This window comes from Cyrtonyx montezumae, unplaced genomic scaffold (assembly GCF_038088225.1).
Source record: "Cyrtonyx montezumae isolate F1298 unplaced genomic scaffold, pur_monq_1.0 scaffold_23, whole genome shotgun sequence".
Lineage (NCBI taxonomy): Eukaryota > Metazoa > Chordata > Aves > Galliformes > Odontophoridae > Cyrtonyx > Cyrtonyx montezumae.
In genome coordinates this window covers 10,606,502-10,633,665 of record NW_027071970.1, presented here as the reverse complement: position 1 = coordinate 10,633,665, position 27,164 = coordinate 10,606,502, and the positions used below count along the sequence as shown (strand labels likewise).

The 27,164-nt window shown below is 42.6% G+C and overlaps 1 protein-coding gene across 5 annotated transcripts in view; it reads left to right on the top strand.

Moving 5' to 3' along the window:
• Positions 1 to 27,164, top strand: part of KDM2B (lysine demethylase 2B) — a 96,429-nt gene that overhangs the window by 38,288 nt on the left and 30,977 nt on the right. For 4 of the 5 annotated variants that reach the window (XM_065739197.1, XM_065739193.1, XM_065739196.1 and 1 more), the window contains 4 exons: positions 1,434 to 1,549; positions 7,789 to 7,915; positions 15,771 to 16,225; positions 23,579 to 23,665. In XM_065739197.1, coding sequence (XP_065595269.1) covers positions 1,434 to 1,549; positions 7,789 to 7,915; positions 15,771 to 16,225; positions 23,579 to 23,665 — 785 coding nt within the window. The remainder of the gene's footprint in view (positions 1 to 1,433; positions 1,550 to 7,788; positions 7,916 to 15,770; positions 16,226 to 23,578; positions 23,666 to 27,164) is intronic. The other variant, XM_065739194.1, reaches the window with a different exon arrangement.

Sequence of the window (27,164 nt, the reverse complement as noted above, 5' to 3'; positions counted from 1 at the left end):
TGTGTTTTTCTGTGCATCACATTTATCATGTGGATCAGGCTTGTGAATTGAGCACTGGCACAGGTGGGCTGTGATATCTCTGTTCTTTGAGGTATTCAGAAGCTGCCTGGATGTGGTCCCAGGCATGCAGCTGCAGGTGGAGCAGATGAGCTCCGGAGGTCCTGGCCAAGCTCATCCATTCTGTGATTGTGAAATTCAGAAAAATGAATGCAGAGCAACGTTTCCAGGGAAAAAAATCTTACGTTGATTTCTTTTCCTTCCTGACTCCTACTGATATGCCCTTATGAGAAAGCCCCACTTCTGCCATCTGCTGTAGCTTGAGGACTTCTGGGGTGTAGCTCCACCAGCCCTTATGACCTCAGGATTGTTGCAGAGGAGGGCTTTTGTGGCTGTTGGCTGGAGAACCCTGTGGGATGAATGGCATTTTCTCATTCCCTCACTGGTCTTGAAGTGAAGGGAAGCTGCCATGGCTTTAATAGAAAGTACTGCACAGTTAGAAGAAAATTGACTGCCCTCTATGTTGCTTTGCTGTCTGCTGGTTTATAAATTGTAATGCTTTTCATTAAAAAAGGGGAAAAAATGTAGTATCTGGTCTCTGTGGTTCCCAGATCATTAGCTGGATCAATTCTTTTTTCACTGCAGAGATCAGAGGCTACAGTCTTGCATAGCTAGACCTTCAGCTCCTGACATCCCAAGCAGAGAAGCTGAAGAGCTTGTGTATGTCTGCCTGAATTGCTGTGCCTGGATTTTTGTCGTGGCAGAAAACTCTTCTCTCACTTTGGAGCCTGTGAAGTGAATTTGTTCCCTTCTAGGACAGAGCCAGGGCAGTCTCTTCAGACTTGAGTAGCAGAAATGTTAGGTATCTTAACTTCAGAATGACAGTCAAAAAGATTTTCAGTTGCTTCAGGAAGTTGATAGTAGGATATAAAACTTTCACTTCTGAAAGAGGGCTGGTAATAACTTGAAACTGTTGATATCTGAGGATGTGTGCTGTGGTGCTGGAGTGAAGTAAATTGAATGTGACTCAGCCCAGTTTTAGCCCTAGCCTACCACCACTGCTAACACGATTTGCAACCCTTCTGGAGGTGCCAGAAGATTAAGAGCCAAGCGTGTGGAGCAGACTGAATTTACTTCTTAGTCATGGATGTGGTTGAGTCACAAGCTTGCGTGTTCTCAGTAAACACTGTAACTGTTCTGTGGATTAATTGTGCTCAATATACAGAGGGTTATGAGGCTGTATGTACATCATAAGATGCCTTCTTCTGCTATTATTAGTCTTAGTGTGGCTACAAGCATGCCATTTAACGTGTCACAGCTTTAACCTCTCATCCCCCACAGAATGGGGTTTATGGGGTTGTTAAAATGGGATTATAAATTGCTCTGTAATACTACATAGCATGAGGCATTCTCAGTTCTTTGCTTTCCCTCTCTAGGGTGGATACATGCGGTTTATACTCCAGTAGATTCTCTGGTGTTTGGTGGAAATATCCTGCATAGCTTTAATGTTCCCATGCAGCTTCGCATCTATGAAATTGAGGACAGAACAAGGGTAAGGACACTCGATTCTCTTTTTAACTGAACAGTTCTTTGTCACTGTGATCTGTCTCTACCTTGTATTCCTTCCTGAGTAACTAGAGCTGGTGGGATCTCCATGTCAGATTGATGGAGAGGTAAACATGAAATAATGAGACTTTCAAATGCTGGCTATTTTTAGTGGCATTTACTCATCTGTTTTTCCCCTGCTTCCTACAGACATGTCCGTTCTGTATTGTCTGTTTGCCCGTTGAACTTTTTAAACACATCCCCTTTTGCACAGAAGCCTGTTGCCACCACAGACCTTTGTGCCAGTACTTCTGGTAACCCCCTGCTGATGGCTGCTCTTTGCACACTGGCAATGGACACCTAAGAATGGAGAGCTAATGGGACTGTGTTGGTTCTGCTTCACAGATGAACTGAGGAAGCTGCAGAGAGGCTGCATATGAAACAGCATCTCCTGTGCTTAGCAGGATTTTCTCCCACAGTGACTCAATACAGTGCAAAATGTCATGGGACAGAGTCTGGGTAGGGACTTTAGGCTGAATGTTGTGATGTTCATCTGGGTGTAGCATCTGCCTCAGGGAAAGGGTGCGACATCCTGGAGGAGGTGACCGTGCAACCTCTTTGTTGGGAGCAAGAACGATGCCATTCATCGATAAACAGACACCTAGCTGAATTTTATAGTCTGAAGAAAGTGCCACTACTTTACTAGGCTGTTAAATAAACTCTGTAAGGCAATCAGAGTATTCTGGTACAAATTTAATCAGAAGCTTTCTGTAGCTTGCTGTTTTGGAGGCACTGCATTGTGACAGTGCTGATAAACCGCTGGCACAGGTGCTACATGAAGTGCTCATGGAGAATGGTGCTGCAAAACAGCAGCAAGTTGCAGTGCTTCTTCCCTAAAAGGTCTTAAAATGATACATCAGTAGTGTTCACTGTTGTTCATGTCTACAAGAAGGCACAATTCTGACTCCAAGTGGGCTTTTTGCCCCAGATTGCATTCCTTGGAGTGACAGTGAACAAAAACACGTTGCTCAGGTGTGCATCTCTAGCTCAGTGCGTGGAAAGGTTCCTAGTGCCAGCCTCTCTGCCAGTGTTATGTTGGGAAGGGGCTGCCCCCTGATTTTGCAGGAGGTGGCAAGGCCTGGTAATCTTCACATCACAAAGCAGTGGTGGAAGCATTTGATTTCCTGGGGTGATTTGAATGAAAAGAAGGAATTGTAAATAGGAAATTAAATTCTTAGTGGAAGACAGGTAAAGGCAAATGCTGAAATTCAGAGCAATTAGAACAGGGGGAGTGTAGTGGAAAACAGAAGTTGAAATAAAGGCCCGAATAGAGTTAAGCCTGACGTTGAACGGGTGTTCCCAAGACAGGAATTTGAAGTATCCAGGAGCAAAGGGACTTGGAACAAGCAAAAGTTCTGATGGCAGAAGTGGGAAGGGACTCATCAGCTTCTTTTGCAGTGTGAAGGGAGATGAGCTGAAATGTAGGAGCCATTCAGAGACAGAGCTGGAGGCCAGAGATGAACTTGTTGCCAAGGACAGGAAGGTTCATAGTGACTGTAATTAAGAGCCAGCAGTGCTGGGTACATGTTCTGCAGCTGCTCACAGGGAAGGTGTGTTGTTGTTGTGAAGGATACTGGCATTGGAGACTTCAAGGGAAATGAAACTTCTTCTGTTGATGTCTGTGGGGAAGATGGGAAGCAAATGCTTTTTTTCCTGATGTAGTAGAAGAGCTGATGTCTTGTTGCCATTGGACTTAGTAATCCAAAGCCACACATTTTACTAGAGCTAGAACTGGTTAGTAGTGCTTCATGTCAGGCCTTTCTGGAGAAACGGTGCAGCTTTGATCTCCAAAGCTTTTACAGCAGGAGGCAGGTTGCCCCATTACAGTTTAGTATTTCTGTAACCTTTAGGAACCTGCCAGACAGTAAACTGAAATGCCTTTGAAAAGTCACTGGTACCTTGATCCTATGGGAAAGTTCTCTGAGTGTGGTATTTGCCTCTTTAAAAATGTCCTATCAGTGATTTTTGAGAAGGGATGCTGTGACATTTGGAGATCCCAAATCAGACCTTGACTTGTTTAATTTTCCTTAAAGTCCCATGTAGTTATTTATCATTTTCCCTCCAAGAAATGCTTCAGTGTATCAAAAAACACTCATGAAAGCCAACAGCCCAGAACTTCCCCAGCTTCACAGAAAGGAGTTCAGCTCTTGTACTGTATTGTGCTGGCAGTGTGTCTTGGGCAGTCCTGTACCTGTGTTTGCAGGCTTGTGCTTTTAGGCAGCCTCACTATAACAAAGCTGTGTGTACAGCTGAAGAATGCCAAGAGTTCAAGTCTGTAACAAAATATAAACCTTGCAATTAAAGTTTGATAAGAGACAGGAAGATCGGTACTGAGTCTTGGAAATAACACATACCCACACTCTTCCCCCCCCCAAAAAAAAAACAAGGAAAAAAAGCAGGAATCTTAAGGGATAAGTGTTTTCAAAATACAACTCTGTTGTGTTCTGCTTTATTTGCTTTGCCAATCAAATTTTGTAATTTCTTCATGCAGATAATTTTGTTTGTCCAAATAGTTTTGTTCATGCACAGGCTGGGATAGCAGCCTCCTTACAGTAAGTTCACACAGATTTGGCAGTGTGAACGTACTGCAAATGACTTTCTCATCAGTATTGATCTTTCCATTGTGTGCAGCACAGAAGTAAATTACATGATGTGGTTGACGAAGTAATTCGCCACACTCAAATCAAAGTGTCATACAGGTGTGTTTCCCCTCTTCATTTTGCACGGAGCAATTTTATGGAGGTTTCACTGTGTTTAAACTTGCTATATAATGCTTAATCATCTTTGCTGATATTCAAAGTCATTTTTATGCTAGGTGTAGTTGTTATTGTCTTAGCAGCTAAGACAGGAATAAATACATGGTTGAAACGCTAATGCTGATTTACAGCCTGATAAAATTGCCTGGTTTATATACTTGTCATGCTTATTCTAGCTTAATTTCTCATATCCCTGGGAGACTTCTTAAGAGGGTTATAGCCATTTTAAAATAGTTTTAAGGAGTAATAAAAAACGTGTCTATTGTTGGAAACAGCTCCTAATGTGCAGTTGAGGTAAACAAATCTTCTCCAGCCTTACGGTTTGTAGAGACACTCATTTTGCAGTCTGGCTTTCCTAGAGGCCAATTAACAGCTAGTCAAATAGGCCAAGCTGTTTAGCTCTCTGCTAGACCAGCTTGAGTAGTGCAAAGCAGGCTGCTGTGCTGAGATGCATCAGCCTGGCATAGGGCTGTTACAGCTCTGTGTTGCTGAAGGCAGACAGTGTGTCAACCTTAGACTCAACTCATCTAAATTTAACATCCTAAAAGATCTGAATGTGGAGAGGGTCAGATACACGTAAGGTGGTCACTCACAGATGGTGTTTGCTACTGATCTGGTTTTCTGGAACTCAATCTGCTGACTTTAACGTATAAATAATCATGTACTGGTTTTCAAGATTCTGATTGGAGTGATGAAATACAAAAGAGTTTGTAATGATCTTTATGGATATTGTGAAAGGGAAATGATTTCTTAAGGAACATCTATGCCGTGCTTGCTTGGAGTGTTTTGTTTTGGAGGGTGATACAAGTCTCTAAAATTATTTCACTTTGAACTGAAGAAATAGATCGTACTCCAGAGAGGATTTTTCTCACTGTAGAGGAATAATTAGAGAAAATATTCAGTGGATTGTAAATTATTAATCATAGAAGTTAGAGCTGGAAACGCCTATTAGATGGTGGAGTCAGTCTCCTTGCTGGTGGGGGATCTGTTCCTCAGGCAGTGACCATATCAGATGCTACACTTTAAATTGATTGCAGAACTTTTTTTTTCTTTACTTTTCCTTTCTTTTTCTCCTCCAAAATAAGAGTTCATTTGACCGTAACTCTAGAGTGGTAAAAGTGTAGACATGTATGCAGTGCAGTTCATATCCATTATAGTTAATAAATGTCCAAAGATGTCATAAACAGTGTACTCCTCTGAACTTCTCCACTGGGCAAAAGATTTTTGAAGCACAGCTCTAATGGCAAAAGCCACCATAGGTCTCTGCACAGTATCTCTCACTGTATCTGGCAGCTCTTAGTTCTGAAAGTTTGTAAAAGCGGAGTCTTCTCGGGCAAGGAGTGAATTACAGAGGCATGGAGGGATTTGCTGTGGGTTGGAACATTGATAGTGAAGCAATTAGGAACTCAAATTGAATATTAAAGATTGATATACATAATGGGAGCACTGCATGCATTACTGCCTTGTCTTTCACATTGAATTAACATTGGTAACAACTAAATTTGGTGAAGCTCAGAATCTGTCAACAAATGTTGAGCAATGATGTCTTTAATATTCCCAGGCATGTGGCTGAAAACCTTTTGAAGGCTGAGGGGTGGAAGGCGGCTCCCTGTTTTTTGTAAGTCAATTTTTTGCAAATCTTGTTTTCTGCAGTGCTCTCTTGGAAAAATTTGAGTTCCTTTATTAGCATATATTTTAGCATGGCTAATTTCCCCTGTGTTCTGTAATAGTGATAAGTGACTGGATCTCTTCTCTGTGACAAATAACTAAACAGAAGGGAAGAAATTTTCTATTTCAAGAAGGCCCTTGGGTTAAATGTTCTTACATTTGGTTTTTATTTTTCTCCCCCCCCCCCCCCCTTTTTTTTTTTTTTGGAATACATTTTTTGTAACAAAACAGTACAGGGAAACACTGGAAGAGTTGCAGCACTGCTGGATGCATGACCCATAGCAACACGCAGTTCAGATTTGTCAGCTGCATTTGAGTTGGATTTAAGAAATCGTAATAACTTCTGGGAATTGCCATGTTGTGTTTAAATCTGACATTGTAATGCCTTCAGTGGGACAATTACATTTTGTTTCACTGCTAAAAGTGTTCGTGTTTCCTGTGGGAACAGTGGCAAGTTCCTTACCCACCTTGGGAATGGTTTTCAAGCGTGAGCATTCTTGTAAGTGTTTGGCATGCTGCAGTGGGTGCTCCTGTCACCAGGAGGGTGCTTTGACTGTGCCTGCTGTGCAGAGCCAAGCCTGAGCTGCCAGATGCTGCTGACAGTGGGTCTGTTTCATCTTTGCAGTTTTTTGGGTGATGCAGGGTGGTGTTCTGTATTGTTTTGTTGTTGAAATGGACTCTCCGGGGTAACGGTATTTCTAGTGCAGTCCAGTGTTTTTATTAAAAGTGGGCAGGCACCTCTTGGCTAGGTGAGCAGTTAAAATGCTTAAGGTGTCTTAAAGCAGTTCCTGTGATCCAGTGCAGTGCGTGCATGCAGGCCTGAACAATGCAGATTTCTGTGTCACCAGGAGAAAGAAGTGTGCAGTGTTAAGTACAAGTGCATGCAAGATGCACGGCATCCATTTTTAACAGATCACAAACTGTCTACGTGTGTTCTTGCATTTTCGGAGCTTCCTAGATTCTTCCTTGGTACAGTGACTCCCATAAACAGAAACCTATAGGGGAAGGCTGCAAAACCCACTTAATTTTCTTCTTAATCTGAAATAATCTCACAAATGTACAGTGTTGGAGAGTAGGCTTTTTCTGTGGGAACAACAGGTCTAAGATGGAAGAAAAAGTGCACAGCTTGGCAGTCTTTTGTTACAGTCCTGCTTTCTGTTTTGTTTGTGGTAAAAGTTAACTTGCTACCAAAATATTAAGCATAAACCACAAGACAGATTTTTACCTACAATGTGTATTTACCAGTAATCGAGAATTGGTGTTTATTCATTTGTTTAATCAAACTGTTGGGAAGATGATAATTAAAAAGGATGCATTTCCTGCTTGAGTCATTTTAGGTAATGCTGCCATTTTGATAAAAAATCGTGTGATGATGTTTGGGAAAAGGAAAAAAAAAAGCGCTTCTATTTTACTTTGAATTCTGGTGACTGACATCTGTATGTGACCACCCTATGTTTATACTGTAGGTAAATAATGCTGTGGGGCCGCCCATCACTTCCATGATTTCACAAGAACACAAACCCTTTCCTCTCCCGCCACCCCAGGAGGATACAAATTACTGAACCAAGAAATGATGCTATCATGGCAGGCAGGCAGGCTCTCATTTTGTATGCTGAAGGCGTACAGCTCACGCGGCTCCCACCCTCCCTCCCCTCCCCCTGCACACTGTTTGTGCTCTTGATAACATGAGGAGAATGATGACTGGCCCTTGTGCTGCAAACTTCCCTTCCCCGTGGACTGACAGTCTCTCTCTTGCTTTCAGGTGCATGCCAAATTCCGTTATCCTTTCTACTATGAAATGTGCTGGTATGTTCTGGAGAGATACGTGTCCTGTGTGACCCAGCGCTGCCACCTCAGCAAAGAGTACCAGAAAGAATCAATGTTAATTGGTGAGTGAATCCTTTGACTGCGTGTTCAAACCGATGCTAGCACCCTAGGCTAGTTACTGCTTTGTTTTTTTGCAGAGAAGATCATAAATTAGATTGGAGAATTGTAGAAATCGTAACAAAATGTTTATTTTAAGGTGGAGTGGTTTTGACTCTTAAGCGTTTTCACAAAGTACCAAATTATTCTGGTATTTATTGAGCATTTCTAGGCAAGTGGATCCCAGGAAAACGATTTTTGGATGCGTTTATTTCTTGGTTTCAGTACTGTTTGTGTTGAGATGATCTGCTAAACAGTTGAGGATTTACTGCTGTGTTTGGCACAGTACCTTAGTACTCAGAAATGTATGCATTGCTAATGTGCTCTGGTAGGGTGGGTACTTAGTCCTTTTATAGCGTGCCTCCTCTACAGATTGCAGTTTGGTCTCTAAACCTGGCTTCTTGCTCTTTTCTTTAATCTTGACTTTAATTCTCTCTGTTTGGTGACTGACTTCTAGTTGCAGAGAATAACAAAACCAAGCATACACCTACACAACTGTACATGATCTGTAACCTAAGTACAGGGAGGTCACAGAAACCTTAAAACAACAGCTGAAAATGGACCACAGCAGAGATGGATGTGTGTGCCTGGAGCAGGAAGGCACTGCCTTAGTACTGGTGTGTGAGCTTTGCATCAACATGGTACAATTCTGGTTGTTGCCTTTCTGAAATACCCTTTTTTCCTCCTAGCCTTTATTGGAACAAGCCTGTGGACCTTGTTACCTCCCTGCTTTTTAAGCAAAGAATGACTGAAGTTAGCACAAACACCAGCTAAGTTTCAACTGATATATACTAAGTGTGGGGGAGGACTGAAGTATTTCTGTTTCTCACTCTGAGGTCCAAATTGGAGTAAACCTGGACTGTGTGGAAGTGTAAGAGGGAAATGACCACTTAAGAGCATAATTCTAAGTAGAAGTAGCTGCTGGAGACAGGAGGGCTTCCAAGACTGTGGATCAGACACGGAAATTTCTTGGGGTCCCTAGGAATTTCAGTGTTGCACATTTTGTGTCTTCTCATTTTGGGACCCTGATCAGAAGGGACAGTAAAGCAGGAACTCCATGTGGAAGAATTTTTGTATAAGAGCAAGGGACAAATGAGCCTCTTGGCTTAGTGATGGAGGTAACAAAACTCTGGTAACTGCATTCCTTAGGAAATAAAGACCCAACCTCCTGTTGTCAAAACCGTTGGCGTAGAAAGAGGCTCTTCCTGTTGGCAAGGTGGGGGTGCCAGATCACTGAGGTGTAATTTCAGAACAAATTAGATACGAAGAGTGGATGGTTCAGGATATTGAGATGGGACCTGTTCCAGCTAAATCACCAGTGTGTATTCAAGCCCAGCTCAGTAATTACTGATAATGGTTTGGTGATCCCCATGAAATGTGTCTCTGTCCAGTTACTGGCTGGGAGATATTCCAGTCATATAAAAGCTCGCTGGGAACCATAGATGACCAGTATCTGGGTGGAAATGGATTATTTTGCAAGACTGAAGAGTGTCAGCAGCTCAGGCATCAAGTCGGCCCCAGCTATCTGTGGAATGGTTTGGTGGCAATACTGTTTGCATCTTGTCTGTGTGCCTTCAGTTCTTGGCCTGCTGGAAAGTGACTGTTCTCAACTGTTTCACTGTTAATTCAGCATAGTTTTAAGGCCATTTTAAGCTATTAAAAGAAATGTACTGCTCTCATAAGATGTGAATGTGGTTTTTGAGCTCTTGTCCTGTGAGCTGGATCAGTTCAGTGAGCTGGCTGAAAATGAACCCTCCCGAAAACACTGCTGGACTGATCTGATGTGCAGCCCTGCTGCAATGCTGCTGGTGCCAGGCCCTGGGCTGTTGTAGCTATCTTGAACAGATCACCTCTTCCAGTTTACTGAAGTGCTCTCTGCTGACAGTGTGTGGTTCATCTACCTGCTTGCTATCTTTTGACTTCAGGTATTAGCATGCTGATAAAATCTCTGACATTGACATCCAAGGCTTTTCTCTCCAGGAGTGACAGATTTATACTTTGTCAGACACTCGCTCTTTATTTCTTGGCAGAGTCTTAACCTTAAAATAATTATTTAGCTGAGAACTGCAGTTCAGAAGCCCAGATCACTATATCTACTGGGTCTTTCACTTTGGCATTTGTCACGTTCTCTACAGGAGTAAAGGTATATTATTTACCTTTACAAAGCTGGGTTGTTTTGTTCTGCTTGAGTAATACTGTTTCAGGTACTTGCTACTCTTGCTTTTAACTGATCTCAGCACCCAGCCTCTTGACTGAAGCGCATCTCCATGAATTTTAATCTCTGAATTAACTTGTTTGTTCTGTGATGTCTCTGTCTTACTGCTGTGCATTGGCAGTGGAATGGAAGATCTAAATGAAGTCAGTACTCCAAAAACCAACTGCTTTGATTTTGAAACTTTTCTTCAGAACTCCTAAGGTCCTTAAATTGTTAAATGCTCATCTCTTCCTGAGAGATTTCTCTATCTTCAAGCGGTGCCTTGATTTCCCACGAGAGAGTATCCCTTGATGAAGAATTTCCCATCGTTTTCCTTAAAGAGTAACTCAACAAAGTGCTTAACTTCCCTGCAGGCCCCTCAGTAGATTTGTCTTCTGTCCTCCTTGGTTTCAGAAAAACATCTCCACATCCTTGTATTAATTTTCGGAAGTTTCTCTTGAAGAATCATAGTGTTACTAACGTTTCCTATTTTTTGCCTATTAAAATAATTTTCTTGGTATATTTTGTTCTAAGTGTCTACTAACTTTTCTTTTGGCTTCCAGAAGTTGCTTTTTTCATTCTATCCTTGAGCTGTGCTGCTTTCTTTTCTTATATACCTTCTGATGGAGCAGTCCTACTGGATCTCAGGATCAACAGAGATGACTTCCAGTTGATGACATCCTCCAGAACATGGGATGCTGCCCGTAGTCTCTGGGATTCACAAGGTGGTGATTTTTCAGAGAATCAATAGAGATCCAGTTTTGTTTGAAAAAACAATTTACTGCAGTGATGGGGAACATCTTTGGAGAGCACAGAAAACTGAGTTCGTAATCACTTGTGTTTTAAGGATATTTCTGGACTCTTCACATTACAGTACTTATGTACCTGGTATGAATGACTCTTCCAAGACATTGCCTGCTCAAGAAAATTTATTACTCTGATTGTGCTGTGACACCCCATCAATATAGCTGTGTGCTACTCCAGCAGGTTTTGTTGTTCTTTGTATTTCTGTTTTCTAAATGTCTGGGCTCCTGAAACTTCAGAAAACAATAGGCAGACAAGATGTACTTGTAAGCGAGGCTAAAACCTTGAGTGTTCCCACTCCCTAAATGAAAACACCTGCCCTTCTAAGTGAGGTGGACGAGGACTACTGAGGCTTTCTTTTCTATTCTTTGGGCCCAGAATGAGATTTCAGGCAGTTGCCTCCTAGGTGGGGAGAGTTGTTTTTCTGATCTCTTCCCCAGCAGGGCAGGCGCCGAGGGGAATGATGACATGACAGAAATCACAGGCTGCTGTAAAAGCACACCATCTCTTTCCCTCCCCTTTATCTTTTCCTTGCCCCTCTCAGCTGCAGCATTTATCCTGCCAGCTGAAATCAGAAAGGGATTCTGTTTGGATTTCAAGCTGGATTTGACCATGCAGTGTTTCAGGAGGGATATGTCTTCATTATTTTTACTCTTATCATGAATGAGTCTGTACTGGATGTTTTCAAGCACAATTGACCTTCAGTGAGATATGGATCTTGAGAGTGAGCTGACAAAGAGTAATTGGGAGAAGATACTGGGCTATCAGAAATACACTTTCTCTGTAGCCTGCAGCTTTTAAGATTCCTATTGCTAAAATTTTAACAGGGTGGCTGTAACTGTGTGTTAGGCCTGATGGATGAAGAAAATCTGCCCTCTAGCATGGTGATGTGGCCTTGTCTTTACTTTCTCCTTCTCAGGGGACAGAACAGATTTTCTTATTGATGGACAGGCACTGGGCTGTTGTTGCCTGATTTCTGTGTGGGGTACTCCATGCAATACATTTCTGATATGCTCAGGTTGGTTTTTTGTTTGGTTGTTTTTTTTCCTGCTAATGAGAATGTTGTTTGCTGTCTTTAGCAGACCAATAGGAGCTGCTGCTCCCAAGGCACTGTGCCAGGGTTTGAAACTGGAAATAGCAAGGTGGATACGAGACATTGGGCAATTGTGAAGGGTTCAGAAAGATTTCATAATTACGCCTCCCCCTCCTCCCTACCTCCAAAGTCCTGTAATACAACAGGTCACTTTTCAGCAAGGGAAGAAGCTCTGTATAATTATCCAACTTGTACAAGTGGGTAACTGTGGGGAAGTTAAGTGATTTGCACAGAACCACAAGGAACTGAATTGCTGGGGGGTGGGGGTGGGATTCTAGTTCTGCTCTATGGTCAAGTCCGAGCAGCTGCTCCTCTGCAGAGTTATACCATGGGCTGCTTGTATAACCTGCTTTTATTTCCTTTGCTTTGTGGAATGATGAAGGCCTTTTAGAGCTGTCTCGGTGGGATGGGGATCTGAACTGGCCAACCACTGAGAAACTGGAGTTGTAAGCAGGTGTTGACTGAGGTGTTGGCTCGGAAGAAACCATAGTTGCACTTGGAGGAGCTCTTTTCCATGGAGAGACTTTATAAAGCAAAAAACCTCCGAGCTGGTGGAGCTCTGATAGTATAGTGCTTAAAATGCATTTCTTGACAAAGTAAATGCAGATTACATTTATGTAGGGCATAATTGTACAGCGTAGTAACTCTGAGTCAGACACTGTTTTCATTAAAATGAATAAATAAAAGTCATGGCATGTTGCATTATAACAAAACACTTGAAAACACAAAATTGAACCTTCTTCATTGTGAAGATATCCATCCATTATTGATTCTCTTGTTTTTGTTTTTTAAATTAGCAACAGCAGCAGACAGTTGTCTCTTGAAAGCAGTCCACTCTTAATCTGATGGTGTAACAGGACTGTAATCCTCTAGTGCTCCAGAACAGGCTGATGCACTTCAGGTTATTAGCAAGCTCTGTCCCCATGGGTAAAGTTAGGCCAGCCATCACGTAACTGTCAGGCATGCAAGCAGGCACTTGTCTTGAGATGGTTCATCTTAAGGTTAGATTTAGATTAATTTTTGTGTGTGTGTTCATACTTAGTGACTGTCCATTCCCAGACTGGCGCAGCAGTGCCTGGTTTGTGTGGAGCAGTGGCAGCTGGCAGAGCTGAGCTGCTGGGCCCTGGGTGTGCTTGCTTCTGATGGGAATGGGCCTTCTCACGCTGTGATGCTCCACTCTTCCCTTGCCTTTTGTTTCAGTAGATCAGGGCAAGAGACAAAAAGTGGAGCTGTCTTGAAGGCTGTGTTCTCTTAGCACCAGAGCATTACTTGCAGTAAATTATTCACACCTCAATAACGTGATCTCCCTCTCTTTCCTTACGCCTTATCTGTGCTCGTGATTTGCCCCAGTTACAGCCATCAGTTCCTGTTCAGCAGAGCCACAACACAGGAGGACAAGAAACATAATTTTCTTTGTACAGAATTACACCAATTTCAGTTGATAGCACTGTACCAGTACTACTGGCACAGGGATGTGTATCTGCTCTCTCCTGCTTCTGTTTTATCGCTGGTGTCTCTTCCCACCTAGATGGGGTTTTGTGCTTCAGTCAATTGCTAAATAGTTCACCAGGGTGGTGTGGCCTTGAGAACAGGCTCCAGCACGGCATCCAAGAGACTGGATTCTGACTCCTGATTTTGCCCTAGATTTGATGTGTGACAGTGAGCAAATCCTTCTTTCTCCCAAGCATCTGTTTCCTCAAGTGTAAAATGGGAAAATGGCATAAGCTGATTATATAGCCCTTCGAGGTGGATAAGTGTGCTAGCTACTGTGGACAAAAGAAGAAACAGTATTAAGTAGAAACACTAGGTTATCCAACTTCTTAAGTGTTCTGGTTAAGGTATTTTCCAATCCTGTTTATTTTTGTAAGGGAAGCATGGGGGTACATTAGCACAGACTGGAGAGGAGGAGCTGCTCTGGAGTGTTGTATGCCAGCACCTCAACACACAAAGCAAACTGTGCTCTTGCTACTTCATGGTAAATCTTTAGTGGAGGGATGCAGGGAGGAAGTTCATCCATACTACACATGGAGCTGGATTTGGCTGTGACCAGCCATTCTGGTAGCTGGTATTTTCCATGTGGCTTCTGTCTTTTCACGACATTTCAGCTTAAATTTGCTTTTTAAGAGTAATTTTGTGGCAGTTGTGGTTCTGAAAAAAACTCACATGCTACTGAAGGAGCAGTCTGGATGAAAATCATGGTTTTAGCAGCCACTCTGCACACTCGCCCTGAAGTATCAAGTGGTCAGTTGGTTTCCCAGGCTTAATGCACAGAGGTGCACCTGCCCTCAGGGAGTTTTTATTTTCAATTGCAAAGCCAAACAGGTAAGGTAGCAGCCCTTGGACAGATAGTCCATTGCTACCTGCTGTGTCTTTGCTACCTAGCTGACAAGTAACACCTGTTTTTGTGAGATCATGCAAGAAACAAGGTTTCTGTGATAAGGATGGATGTGCCAGCTTAGAACTGGGCTTCAGCTTTTGTTTTGAGTCTTTTGTGTTGAACTACCAGCTGCTGAGCTTTTCCTTTAATTTTCATGTAATCCTTCCTGAAGTGTGATTCATGTAGTCCTAATCCAAAACTATTGCAGTGCAAGATCTGAAAGTACTCAGGATTTTGATTTGCTGAAAATATGTAAGCAAAGCTGTGACAGAAACTTTTCATTAATTGCTCACTCATTTTTCTGTATGACTTCTGTTTCCTTTGCAGTGTTTTTTGTCTGCAGCTTGGTCTCGTACCCATTGCAGTTGGTATTAAAATCTTCACTGACCTAACTGGGTGTTGTCATTGTTAACTGTATTTTCAGAAATCCATGCTGTTGCTAGCCTGCATTCAGTGCTGTGCCCTTAGCAAAGGCACTTGTGTCTGACAAACTAGGAAACACCAGTGCAGTGGAGAATCTTGGTCACCAGTTTCCTACATTGGTTTCATGGCTCAGTTGCATACAGTTAGATAATAGTGAGGATTTTTAGGGGGAACATAGTATAAAGCTAAGATTAATAGTTCTTTAGACTCAGAAACTGGGTTTTAAATTTTCCTGAAAAGCACCTGGAATGTATCAGGGGCTGGAATTAGAAAGGCAACATCATGTGGCTTTCTCTGTCCTTGCATTTCTCAGTGTGTTTAGGCTACTTGTCTGTGAAATAAGCACAACTGTAATCTTTGGTCTCTCAAGATCAATGAGTATTTGTTCAGTAGCAAGTTGTAGTTCTTGTTTTACCAATGGTTGCTTGCATAGGGAGAGTACTTAGAAGTTGATCTTGTGCTGTGCAGAGTTCCTTTAAAAGAGGTGATGTGCTGCATTTTAACAAGCTTTTTCCATCGTTTTTCCCTTCCTCTTTATTTACTAACTTTTATTTTAAAGCTGTAAGGTTACTGAGTCTGATCTCTTTTGGATTGCCAGAAAAATGAATTGTATGTGAACACTGCATATTCTTAATTGAAGTCACAGAAGAATGAAGAAGTGCTAAAGAAGGCATATTTTTTTCCCCAAATGTTTCCTGGTCATTTAAGCTGAGCAACTGATGTTAACCAAAAAGGCCAGCATTAAAAAAATGAACCAAACAAAAAAACATCCCACAAAAAAATGGACGGAATAAAGCTCATTCCTGTCACATACTGAATAGGCATTGTACGGTGTCCTTTTAAATAGGCAGCTCCAAGTCCCAGTCATAGAAGTGTTTAAACTATAAATTATATTGGGTAAAGATTCACTGTTCCTTTTCTAACTTTCAGATGCAAAAAGAAAACGCAGCATAGACAGCTATTCATCGGATTCGTGGTTAGACATGGATGAAGAATCTTGTGATGCTCATATCCGGGAGGAAAAGGATGACAGCTTGGATAAGAACTCCAAATCCCTGGTGGATGGCTCCTCCTCACCCAACAGCACACATTCAGAAGGAAAGGAGGGTGCAGGGAGAAAACAAAAAGCCACAGTAATGAGGTACCTAAAAAGAACTTTGTCTAATGAGTCAGATGACAGTGTAAAATCAACGACCCCCACGGATTATCCCAAAACACCAACGGGGTCTCCAGCTACAGAAGTTTCAACCAAATGGACTCACCTCACAGAATTTGAACTGAAGGGTTTGAAAGCCCTGGTGGAAAAGCTTGAATCTCTTCCAGAGAACAAGAAGTGTGTTCCAGAAGGCATTGAAGATCCACAGGCTCTCCTGGAGGACATGAAGGTGAGTGTGATAGCTTTCTGATCCATACAAACTGTGTTCAGGGGGCACAGGAGACAGGAGGAGGTCAGGAAGCGGAGTTCTGCAGTACAGAGGTAGAAGCTGGTGTGTGGTGACCTCTTCCTGTCATCCTGCCATGCCATGGAGAGGTGAGTTACACCTCTGACACATCTTTGCATTGGGGAGGAAGCTGCTGCCATTTCTGACTGTTGCAGCTGTGCTCAGGGACCAAAAGTTTACGTGCTTTTGTAGTTTAGCACTTATGTCCCATACATAAATATTATACTTCAAGCAGCCTGTTGATATTTATAGTCTTAATCTGCCCTTTTGGGTCTCTTTCCTGGAGTATATATAGCTGACACGTTCAAAACATACATGTGTGATTTTAATGCTGATAATTGTCTAATGTTTCCTATTGCATTTTTTTTTCCTTTTTTTTTTTCCTTCTTCTTATCTATTTCATTTTCTTTTCCTCCATTGCCCTCTATAGGTTGATAATTATTCTCCACTGGTATGTTATACTGGTACCGTGTGGAGGTGGTGTGAGGAGTGAATGCCCACTAGTGACAGAACTGCTCTTGAGATTTTTAGTATTCAGGAGGTAGGATGTACCTTGCTGGACATGGGGATAGGTTTCACCTGAAGGCCTGCAAAACTTTGCTGTTTCTGTCTCTGATCTGCAGCATTCCTTTGAATGAACTGGTTAGCTTTTCTGTACCTTGTTTTCACACCGTATAAAATAGGCGCATTAATATTTTCTTAGATAAAGTTGAGACCAGTGTATTCTTTTCATTTTGCTTGGACTTAATTAAATAAGACTAAAATCTTTTTCTGGTACAGATAGGTTCAGTAACATGAGAATTGGACCTGATTTGAAACTGCTAGTATTAATTTGTAGTCTTGTGTTTGGATTACTGGTTTTGAGATGCTTCTGTTTATGATGTTTGCGTTTGTGATGTGACTCTTCAGCTACATTTTTTTCTGTACATGAGAACTGCGTAAGCCAGATCCTGAGGGAGAGATTTGTATAGTGCAGGTAGTGTAACAGCTGCTCAGAAAAGGCTTCAAAGTCAGGTAAACAAGGCTGTGCATACTGTGTGCAGTGGAATCATATTCCACAATTGTGGAGCCTGGAAGTGTGATACAAGTCTCTATGGGTAACAAGAGCCCAGAGAATCTCTTCTTGCAACATCAGCCACTTTGTGTGCAAAAGTGTGCACATACCCAGTGCCATGGCAGTGGATTCACAGGCTTACTTTGTGACCACTTGTTTCCTGTTCAGAAATCTAAATAAAACTCCAAGAGCAAGAGTTGCATTTGTACTGAAGGAGAAGGAATGGCAGCATTTTTTTCTCTCCCAAGTTTCAAGCATAGACCAAGTTCCTTTTAAAAATACACAGCCCCTTCTTGTGACCCCAGAAGGAGGTACACCATGTGATACGTGGTGCAGATGTTCAGGATGTGATCGTGCATGCTCTGTTGATGACATACTTCACTACACTGCAAGACATCTTACTAGAACATGGCAACATACCATATGTGAATTTGGCTTCAAGTGCTGTGTAGGAGTAATGCTTCCTTAGCCTTCTCCAGAGCAGTGGGTTCACTGGTTACAGAGATGGAGAACTTAGAGCAGACACTTAAGGAAAAGATCTTCCAGTGCTTCTGTGCTTTAATTGGTATTAAGTGGGCATCTGCCAGTTGATTTTCTGCCTCTTGGCAGAATTGTGATCTTGATGTTCCATCTCCTTTGATAATTGCACAGAAAACTGCCTGCATCTAAACTTTTCTCATTGCCAGCACACACTGTAACCATCAGGATGTGGCCCAGCTTCTGGATATTTATGGTTCCCTGCTTGTTAAAGAGCCCACAACCACATCTAAACATCATACGTGCTATAGAATGGTGTTTTCTGGAATCACCTCTGTATGTTGGTGAGCTGGGATGGATTAGTCAGAGCAAGTCTTCTTAAAAGTTGTTGACTGACAGATGTTCTCTTGAATAGTTGAACTGCTGAAGAACTTTTTCTTAGCTGTCTTCTTACAGTGCTGTCCCACATACGTGGCAGCTTTCAATATGCAGGGAATGAGCATTAACACTGCACAGTGGATAATTCCTATCTCCTTGTAATCCACGGGGTACTAGAACTGCATGGTTTATTAGCTTTGTTGGCTTTTAAGAAAACAAAACCAGGCATATCAGTACAGCTTTTACCTTCAAAGAGTAGAGCAGACCGATGGAAAAGTTGCCAAGTGACTGATTTCAGCTCCTTGAGCATCTCTCCAACACAATGGTCCTTGCAGAGTTGCCGTGATGCTTGGTGTGCAGAATGCAGCTGTTGTTGGTTTCGTTCTGTCCTTGCTGTTTGGTGTGTGAGGAACATTGTGCTGTTCAGACCCTCAGCTGAACACAGTGATACTGATGTTCCTGTGGGGATCTCAGTGGTGCTCGTCAGTGCAGCTATCTGCTTCACAAGTGGTGCTGGCTGAGCTGTTAGCCCTGGTTCACAGGTAGAGAGCTGAACTGCAAAAAGATCAAGAGAGGTGGCCATCATTGTGGATCCTGTTTTTACGTGTCTCTGATGTGAATGTCAGAACAGTTAGCGTTATTCAAGAGTGATGCTTGCAAAAGATAATTTTAAAGGTATTGAAACTGTAATTGCTTAATGTTTCTGTAGTACAGAAGTTCTGATCCTCAGCACGCAGTTCCCAACCCAGGTGTGATGGAGAGGTGGCACATCATTCTGGACTGCACGTGGAGTGTTGATTTAAAAGGTCTGCTATGTGTCATGTAGAGACATAATGGCAGAAGAAGAAATACAGTCCATTTTTCCAGAATGATGTTTATTTTCTTGACCACAAAATTGTTGTATTTCCCTTTACTTTACCACCAGCTTTCCAACTTGAACAGAAAACAACGTGGGGATTTTGCTGACATCAGTAGCAGCAGAGTTAGCAGAAGCCTGGCACCTGTACATCAGCTTTGATGAATCCCCAGAGCACCAGTCACTGGTGCAGCTGAATGGAAGGAGAGATCTTGCAGGAGCAGCTTTGCAGATCATATGTGCCATGATCGTATTTGGCTGTATCAGTATATCTTAATGGGCAACCTGAATTTTGTGCACGTGGCTTAATAGTGCAGCCTATAAAAAGCAGTCCTTCAGCGCTCCCGCTCGAGAGTTATTTTTAACAAATGCAAAGAAGAACGTGCTCTGACAGAATGTCTGAGAGTTCTTGCTCTGCTTGGAGAGTCTTCAGTTCTTGAAAAAAATAAAGCCATGTTTATTGGAGGAGTTTTATTTCTTAATGAAATACACTCAGGAGCTTTTTCTCTATGACATTCATGTCTTTGTGTGTCGGATAGATATTCCTTGTTATCAGAAAATGACAAGGGCAGTTCACTGGAGAAAGAAAACCATTTTATTCAGTAATGCAAAGTTTCACAGAATCACTCAGGATAACTTGCAGAGAATTCATGGTTTCTTGTCTGAAGCAAGGATACAGTACGTGTGAGTGGATTACTGCTCTGTGTGGTAGATACAACTACAGCTATATGCAGCTATTTAATGTCAAGTAGGTGAAACTCTCTGAAGTAAGTAATTTATTTTCCTTATGAGAAGGGAGAGTGAAAACTAATCTAAGCCTGTGTAAATTCTTTACATGTCATCTAAGCTCCTAACTAACTGTGACTGTCTAGGGGGGACACAGCAATCCAGAAGCGTCCAGCTGATGGCTCTGCAGATTGAGATCCCATTTATCACCGTGATCGATGGAGTGCAGCAATGCAAGGGAGGCTTATTTGCAGAGCACAGCACGGGCCTCACTTGGGGAGCAGGTCGGTTCTTCCTTCAGCTCAAACAAGGAATTAAATAGTTGTCGACTGCAGCTCTGCTGTATGGGAATTGTATCCCACGAGCCTGGTGTTCTCAGCAGCCTCCAAGCAGCGATTACTGACAGCAGCGTTCACTCCCTAGCAGATGGCATCTGAACAATCAGCAGAGGAGATGCAATATTGTCTGTATCCAAATGTCTGCTGCTGGGCTCTGTGTGAGAGAGAGTATGTGCAGCAAATGTGAGCGTGCTCAGCTGACCCACGCTGCTCAGAGAACAGAAGGCAGTGTAGCTGCTGGCAGGGTGAGCACCAGCAGGCACTGCAGCCATCGCTGCCTCATCCCTGCTGTTGATGTTACCTGTTGGAGGCACACACAGCCTGCAGTTACACCTTGTGTTCCATAGATGCGTTCCCTAAAGCTGAGATATGAAAGACCACAGCAGGGCCTGCTCCTTGTCTTTCAATTTAAAAACAAGGTAGCAGCTGAAGTGTTACACGAGTATCTACAGTGAACCCATGAGGAAGAAAAAATAAATAAATGCTGAGGAATAAATATTTTTAGGATGGTGACCCTGGGGACTGGAAGAGTTTCATTGTGTGGCTTCTCCAGTTCGTATTTAGCTGCAGAATGGCATGGCATCCTGCTAAAGATGCAGTCAAGGTGAACTTAGGCATGAAGAAGAGAACAGAAAAATAACTGCCTTGCTCCTTGCTGCATTTTGCACCCCGCATCACAGACAGGTAAACCTGAGAACTCTGCAGCCCACGTTAAACACTGCTAGTGCTGCTTGTCTGTATGCAATCTCTGATTTCAGCACACAGCATTTCCTGCATTACTAGCAGGATGGTAATTCCCTTGCTGCTGTTGGGGAAGAGGACTGTGAGATTGGCCTCCTAAAATGCCACAGACCTTCCCTGCTTCAAAGCAAAAATGCTTCTCTTCTTTCAGAGGCACTGTGGAAGTTCATTAGGGCAGAAGAAACTCAGTTTGCAGAATGGAGTTTGTCAAATATCCGCAACTCCTTGGCAGCAGCAGCAGATTCTTGTGCAAGACAGATGATATCTACAGAAATATGTTCTTACTTTTTCTTGCCAAGAAATCTTACCCCATTCTTATTCTGATGGCAGAAAAAGAAAACCTTCCTTTACAGAATGTATTTCAGGGGAGTCATTCCTTGCTGTGCTGGTAAAATTAATGGCTAAAGTGAATTCTTACATACTTAATCAGTTTCTTTCCTTCATGCCTGCTGTTGTCACCACAGCCTTCAAGTGCAATGAATCAGGCAGCCTTGTGCTGGATGGGCATCAAGTTGTTTGGCTAACTGGGGCCTCATGCCTTTCTTTATCTCTGGTTTTTGTTTTGTTCTGTTTTGTCTTCCCCTTCTTCAGCAGGTGAACAGAAGGCTGCCTCCATCCATCCCACTGCATGCCAACATTTGACACTTGTCCATGCAGCTGTGGCTTGGTTATGGTTCTGCTGCTCAGACATCTATTGTTTTCAGCTGGCTGACGTGATAAACTGCCACAGTTTTAAGTTTCTCCTTGGATAATATTTTCACGTGGTACATATGATAACAAGAAACCCACAGTATCCTGCCAAATTCCTAGAACGTATTCTGCTTTCTATTGATCTCAGAGTTTCTCACGGTCCACAGTGGAAATGTTAAGGTTTTCTGTCCTGCAGATTTCCAAATTTAAGATATCCAAGTAAAGAGTTGCCTTCTTGCTCCAACACAAAGGCTTCTCCATTTTTAGGATTGCAGAATAACTTCTGGGTAATGCTGTGATTGCTGTTGCAGTGTGAAAAGGACATGAGAAAAGAGGTGTTTGCTTTGCTTTGCTCAACTCAGTCAGAAGTTCATTTGCTATGACTAATCTGTATGTGAAAGTTGAGAGATCTTCCACTTGAAGACCACCACAAAGAAGTGCCGTGCCTTGTGTTGTATCACTCATTTTGGTAATAGGACTGCTTTTGGGCTAATCAGCATCTAAAGCAGCCTTACTGGGACCAGCACTGTGCTGGTGTTGTGGCCTCTGTTAGGAAAGCATCTCCAATTTAAGGCCAGGTGGGTAACTGAGCAGAACCCAGTGGGCTGACAGAGCTCCAGGGAGGGAAAGCCCATGGCCACTTGTGCAGAGCCTTGCTGAGATGCTCACTGGGCTACAGCGTGTCATATTCTTAGCTTTAGGTGGATGATCACAGAGGAATTCCAAGTGTGTTTTGTGTTAAATACAATTACCATCTTTTAGGCTCTCTTTGTGTAGTGTGTGAAATTTCTAGTTATTAAAGCTGTACACTGGAGACTTGAGTGCCCGATGCCTGTTGGTGTCTAATTATGCTTTTTTTTTCTTTTTCAAGAAGTCATTGTAATTTGGAACAACATCATTGAGTTTTGTTGTCTGTGTGACCTCTTCAATTCTATGAAGAGGTAGTTTCCGATCTGCAGTCCTTGTCTGTGGTCTTGGAGCTTTCCTTAACCTATTAGTACTTACTTGGGCCTTAGTTTTCAGCAGCTCAGCAGAATCCTCTGGACTTGTTTTTGTTTTCAGTTGTTGTCTCCTCCAGCAATCTGCACTCCACATGAAGAGCTTTGTGGCTAGGTTAGTAAGCACAGAGAGAGTCGCAGGGAGCGTGGACTGTTCCTGGCTGCACCATTGAGTAGACTTAAAAGGAGTTCTTCTTCCCCACCCCTGCATTGAGTTGTATGAGTCACAGCAGCAGGAGCTGTGTGAGCCAGCACAACCCACTCCTGAGATTTTTAGGATGCATGAGGTTTCATCAACGCAAACGATTTGGAGTGGGTGGGAGGGAGGGAAGACCAATCTTTTCCCTTCATACTGTACTATCCCAAGGAGATAATTTAGTGAATGCACAGGAAACTGCATGTCTGAGTTGGTCACGTGAAGGGAGTTGGGTTGCACCAACTCTGACCTGCCCTTCCCTGTGGAAGGAAAGCCAGTAGAAATGGCAGTGCTCTTGAATTGCCCCTCATAAAGGCTGCGATGCGTGGTTCTGTATCTTGACTTAGCTTGAGTATTCAAGCATTTGAAGATTCCTCTGAACTGCCTGCCTGGCCAGTGCCCCGTGACTACAGGACTAATAGTGCCATAGTCTGGATCTCCCTGGGTCTTCTGAAGAATTGATTAGGGAAAGGTGCTGGTTATAGTGGTTGCTTGGGTTTTCTCGAGCTAGCGTGTACGTACTGGGAAAGGTAACACTGGTACTAGACTGGTACCAGTGGAAAACACAGGTCTCACAGAGACACCAATTTTAGCAGGTTATTTGTGAGTGATTTTGCTGTCTGTTTTGCAAGGAAATGCATTGTTTGCATCTTAAAGACATGGGAGAGTTGCATTGTGATGTGAAGTTTTGAAGCAAAATGAACTTAGAGAGATGCAACAAGTCAGCAGAGCGTGCATCACTCTTCTCCTTGAGGGTGGGGTATGACATGCAGTTAAGTCTCTGCACTCCTGAGTCGGAAGAATATTTCTGTGGTTAATAAAGACCTTTTCGTTCACAACAGAACATTCTGAAAGAACATGCTGATGATGACCAAAATCTTGCGATTTCGGGTGTCCCTGTGGTCAGCTGGCCCAAGAAGACCCCAAAGGTAATGAGACACAATTACCTACTAATCATTGCTGTGCCAGGTCTTGGTGTTTTTTAGCTATATTCTGGCAAAGTGTTTCATATGATACTTAGGCAGCAGCTAGCATTTCCAACGTGAAAGGTTATTTTCAATAATTTTATGACTGTGTGTTGAAGCAGAACATAAAGGTGCCTCAGTAGGGAGAAATGGACAGTTTCCATTTAGAAGAGAACCTTACTTATCTGCATCAAACTTGGGTATGACTTGGCTGTTGACTAATTGTAGCTAAATCTGAAAGTGTTGATGCAACGTGTGAATTTAAATGCTGAGTAAATCCTGCAGACTGGTCACTTAGTAAATACTTGGGTCTGGATGAGGGGATGTTTCTTCTCTACACTGTGAGAACTCCTATATCTTGTGTACCTCTTCCACTGACTTCAGAGGGTTGTTCTCTGTCCCCATACCTTCATTTTTCCTCCTCTGTGGGAGTAGTTCTTCTCACAAAACTGTGAGGCTTGCTTCGTTAATGCCTACGAAGAAATTTGAAATAATTAAGAATAAAGTCAAAAGGGTGACATTATAAATAACAGTGGTATGTTTGCCACACTCCAGTTATTCAGCACGCTGTAAAAGCAGCTTTGCTTATTTAGAAGATGTCTCATCACGTCTATTTTTACTGTCATTTTTCACGGAATTGATTTTATAATACATAATTTCTCTAGAAATGCTGAAAGGGTCAATCAACTTAAATCAGACTTCTATCTGAAAATCTGCTGTTACTATGATTGTATACAACTTTCAAATCATTAGCTGAGAGAAATGGTTTCCCTGTTCTCTCTTTGCTGGTGTACTTGCTGTGGCTTTGCATCTCGTCACTTGTCACTGAGAGTTTGCTGTTTGCAGATGGGAAGTAGGAAACCACAAACTTCAGCAGCTGCCAGGGAAGAGTGGAGCAAAGTGAGCAGGAGTTGCTGCTTCTGGTTTATTTCTGTCTTTTGGCTGGGTGCATTTCAGATCAGTTATATCTTGTTAACTACACGTTTCCCATTTCATTATGATAGATCCATAAGAATATGCGTTATGTTTAATGCGACTAAAAATAACAACTGATTCAAACAACAGTATTTAAAAACCATGAGAGGTGTAGGTGTTGGATCTGTCACTCTGCTGCTTTGACAGCTGCTGTTCATTCACTGCTCAGGTATCTCCAGATGTGGAATAAACCAGAGGCAAACTGGTATGTGAAACTTGTAAAACAAAACTAAGGATCACTTGGTTCTCATGCTGTGTTTTTTGAGCACCTGGCAGAAGCAAGGATCTTAATGTTTGGAGGTTTCTAGAAACTTGGTGTTTGTTGATGTTCTTGTTCATTTTATTTTGGAATTGTTAATAGATGGCTCATTTCTTATACTTGCAACTGTAAAAGATTCTGGGTTTTTTTTGTGCGATTTTCGTCTCATTCCTTTTTGCAAAATCCATCTTCCTGGCTGCAGGATTTTGGCTTTTTAACTCTCTGGTGCTTGTTTTCCAATACCCTGTTCGAAAGCAGAAATGTTTAAAGGCATCACTCCTGGTGCTGTTACGATAACAAACAATCATACTATCCCCGAAATGAGAGGAAGACTTTCACAGAGTCAGGCTTTACCTTGAAGCTGGCGAATGAGAACTTGTGACAGAAGGAGTTCTTTTGCAGCCATCAGTGATTAATCGGTGTTCAACTTGTGTTATGCTGAAGCTGAAAGGCTCACAGCAGATAGGGCTGAATGTTTTGCTAAAGGAGTTTGTTGTTTCCTGGACTTTTCTAGTGCCTGGATATCTGTATCTCCTTCTGTGTGTCCCAGCTGTCTCCCTCCTCTGGGAACAGAGAGCAAGGGAACAGGCCAGGAGGACGTGCCTTAGTGTTGTGTCCTTGAGCCCCAAATTAAAATACAATGGAAAGACAATATAGGAGAAATTTGTATGAAAGCAGTGGTGTACGTGGTTCAGTTTCATTAGCTCTCCTTTGTCACCTGTAATTCCTGACAGTGCAGCAGAAGATTTGACAGAGAAGAATATCCTTAGGGAGGATGAACTGCCTTAAAATGGGGTTTCAGCTGGTGGAGCAGGTCTCCAGGGCTGGAGGGCTCCGTGAGCACTGAGCACAAGGCAGGGAAGTAAGCCCTAGTGGTAGTTTTTGCTTGCTGCAGTATTGCTCTTCTAGTGTACAGGAGAAATGCCAAATATTTCAGTGTCTTTCTGGAGATGCTGGTGCGTAAAGGAGGGGGGGGATAGGGTGTAGTGTGGGGCTGATGTGAAGACACTGTGGTGGTACACCAGCTCCAGGGGAAGGAGGATTGTCTGATTTAGTCCTTAAAGCAAAAGAAGCAAACTGAAATTCAGGAAGAGCAGGCAGTAAATGAAAAACCATGGCTCTTCCTTTCTCCCAGGAGAAGCCTCCAGAAGAAATTTAGAAAGACAAGAGCAGCAGATGGAGAAGGAAGAATAAAGCCAGCACTAAATGCCAAAACATTTCAAAGAAAATGGAAATGACTGCAAAGGAAGGGAGGGGAAGAGACTTCAGACAGCAAGAGAGGAGGATGAGGAGAGGAGCAAGTACTGAAGAGGTGGAATGAGGGAAACATAGGGCAGAGTTAGAAAACTCTGGGAGAAGTAAAACATCCTTGTGGAAGGAAGGGATGGTGAATGGCTCAAGCTTGTGAATAACTCAAGATGTGAAAAGCCCTCTTAGTTAGGTTGACTCTCTTTTCCTCTCATATCCTTAGTAATCAGTGATTATAGAAGCAGCAAATAATATTTCCATTTAAAATTGAGTCACAGTTTCTTTTACGCACTGTTGGTGTGACGTGCCAAGAGCATACACAGCTCTGTACTGCAGAACAGCAGTTTGAAGACTGTGAATTTCTGGGGTTTAGGAAGAAGGAAACATGTTCTTTCCCCTTGAATCTCAGTTCACAGTGGATGAGGCAACGGGCAAGACACTGAATTAAGTATGTGAGTCCCATCCATATGCCGTGGCCCCATTTCACATTGCTTGTGTCTATCCTTTCTAAAGGCATTTGGGGCTGTCAGATTTACTGGAGCTCTCTCTAAAAAATTTATTCACTGAGAAAAGAAGCAGAAGTAGCAATCAAAAATGTTTTTGCAAGGAGATAAAATAAATAGGCAGCATTTGATGATCTTATATTTGATGTACAAAATGAGAGGCAAAGGTCTGTGTTCTGCTCCCAGCTCTGCTGCAGCCTGGTGTCACACGAGGCAAATGGCACCTCTCCTGTCGCCAAGCCTTCCCTGATTAGAGGATCCTGCTTCCCTTCCTGGGAGTGAAATTAATCTTTATAAAGATCCGTGAAACCTTCAGCAGAAAGCTTTGTAGTAAAACATCCAGATCATTATTATTTTATGGTAATAGGGAAGCAGCGTGCAATTCATAGACACCTCTTCTGGATCATGCTTAACTCATCGTTGTGGCTTTTTTTGCAAAAACTCTTTTGCAAGTGAGAATCAGCCCTGAAAGAGAACA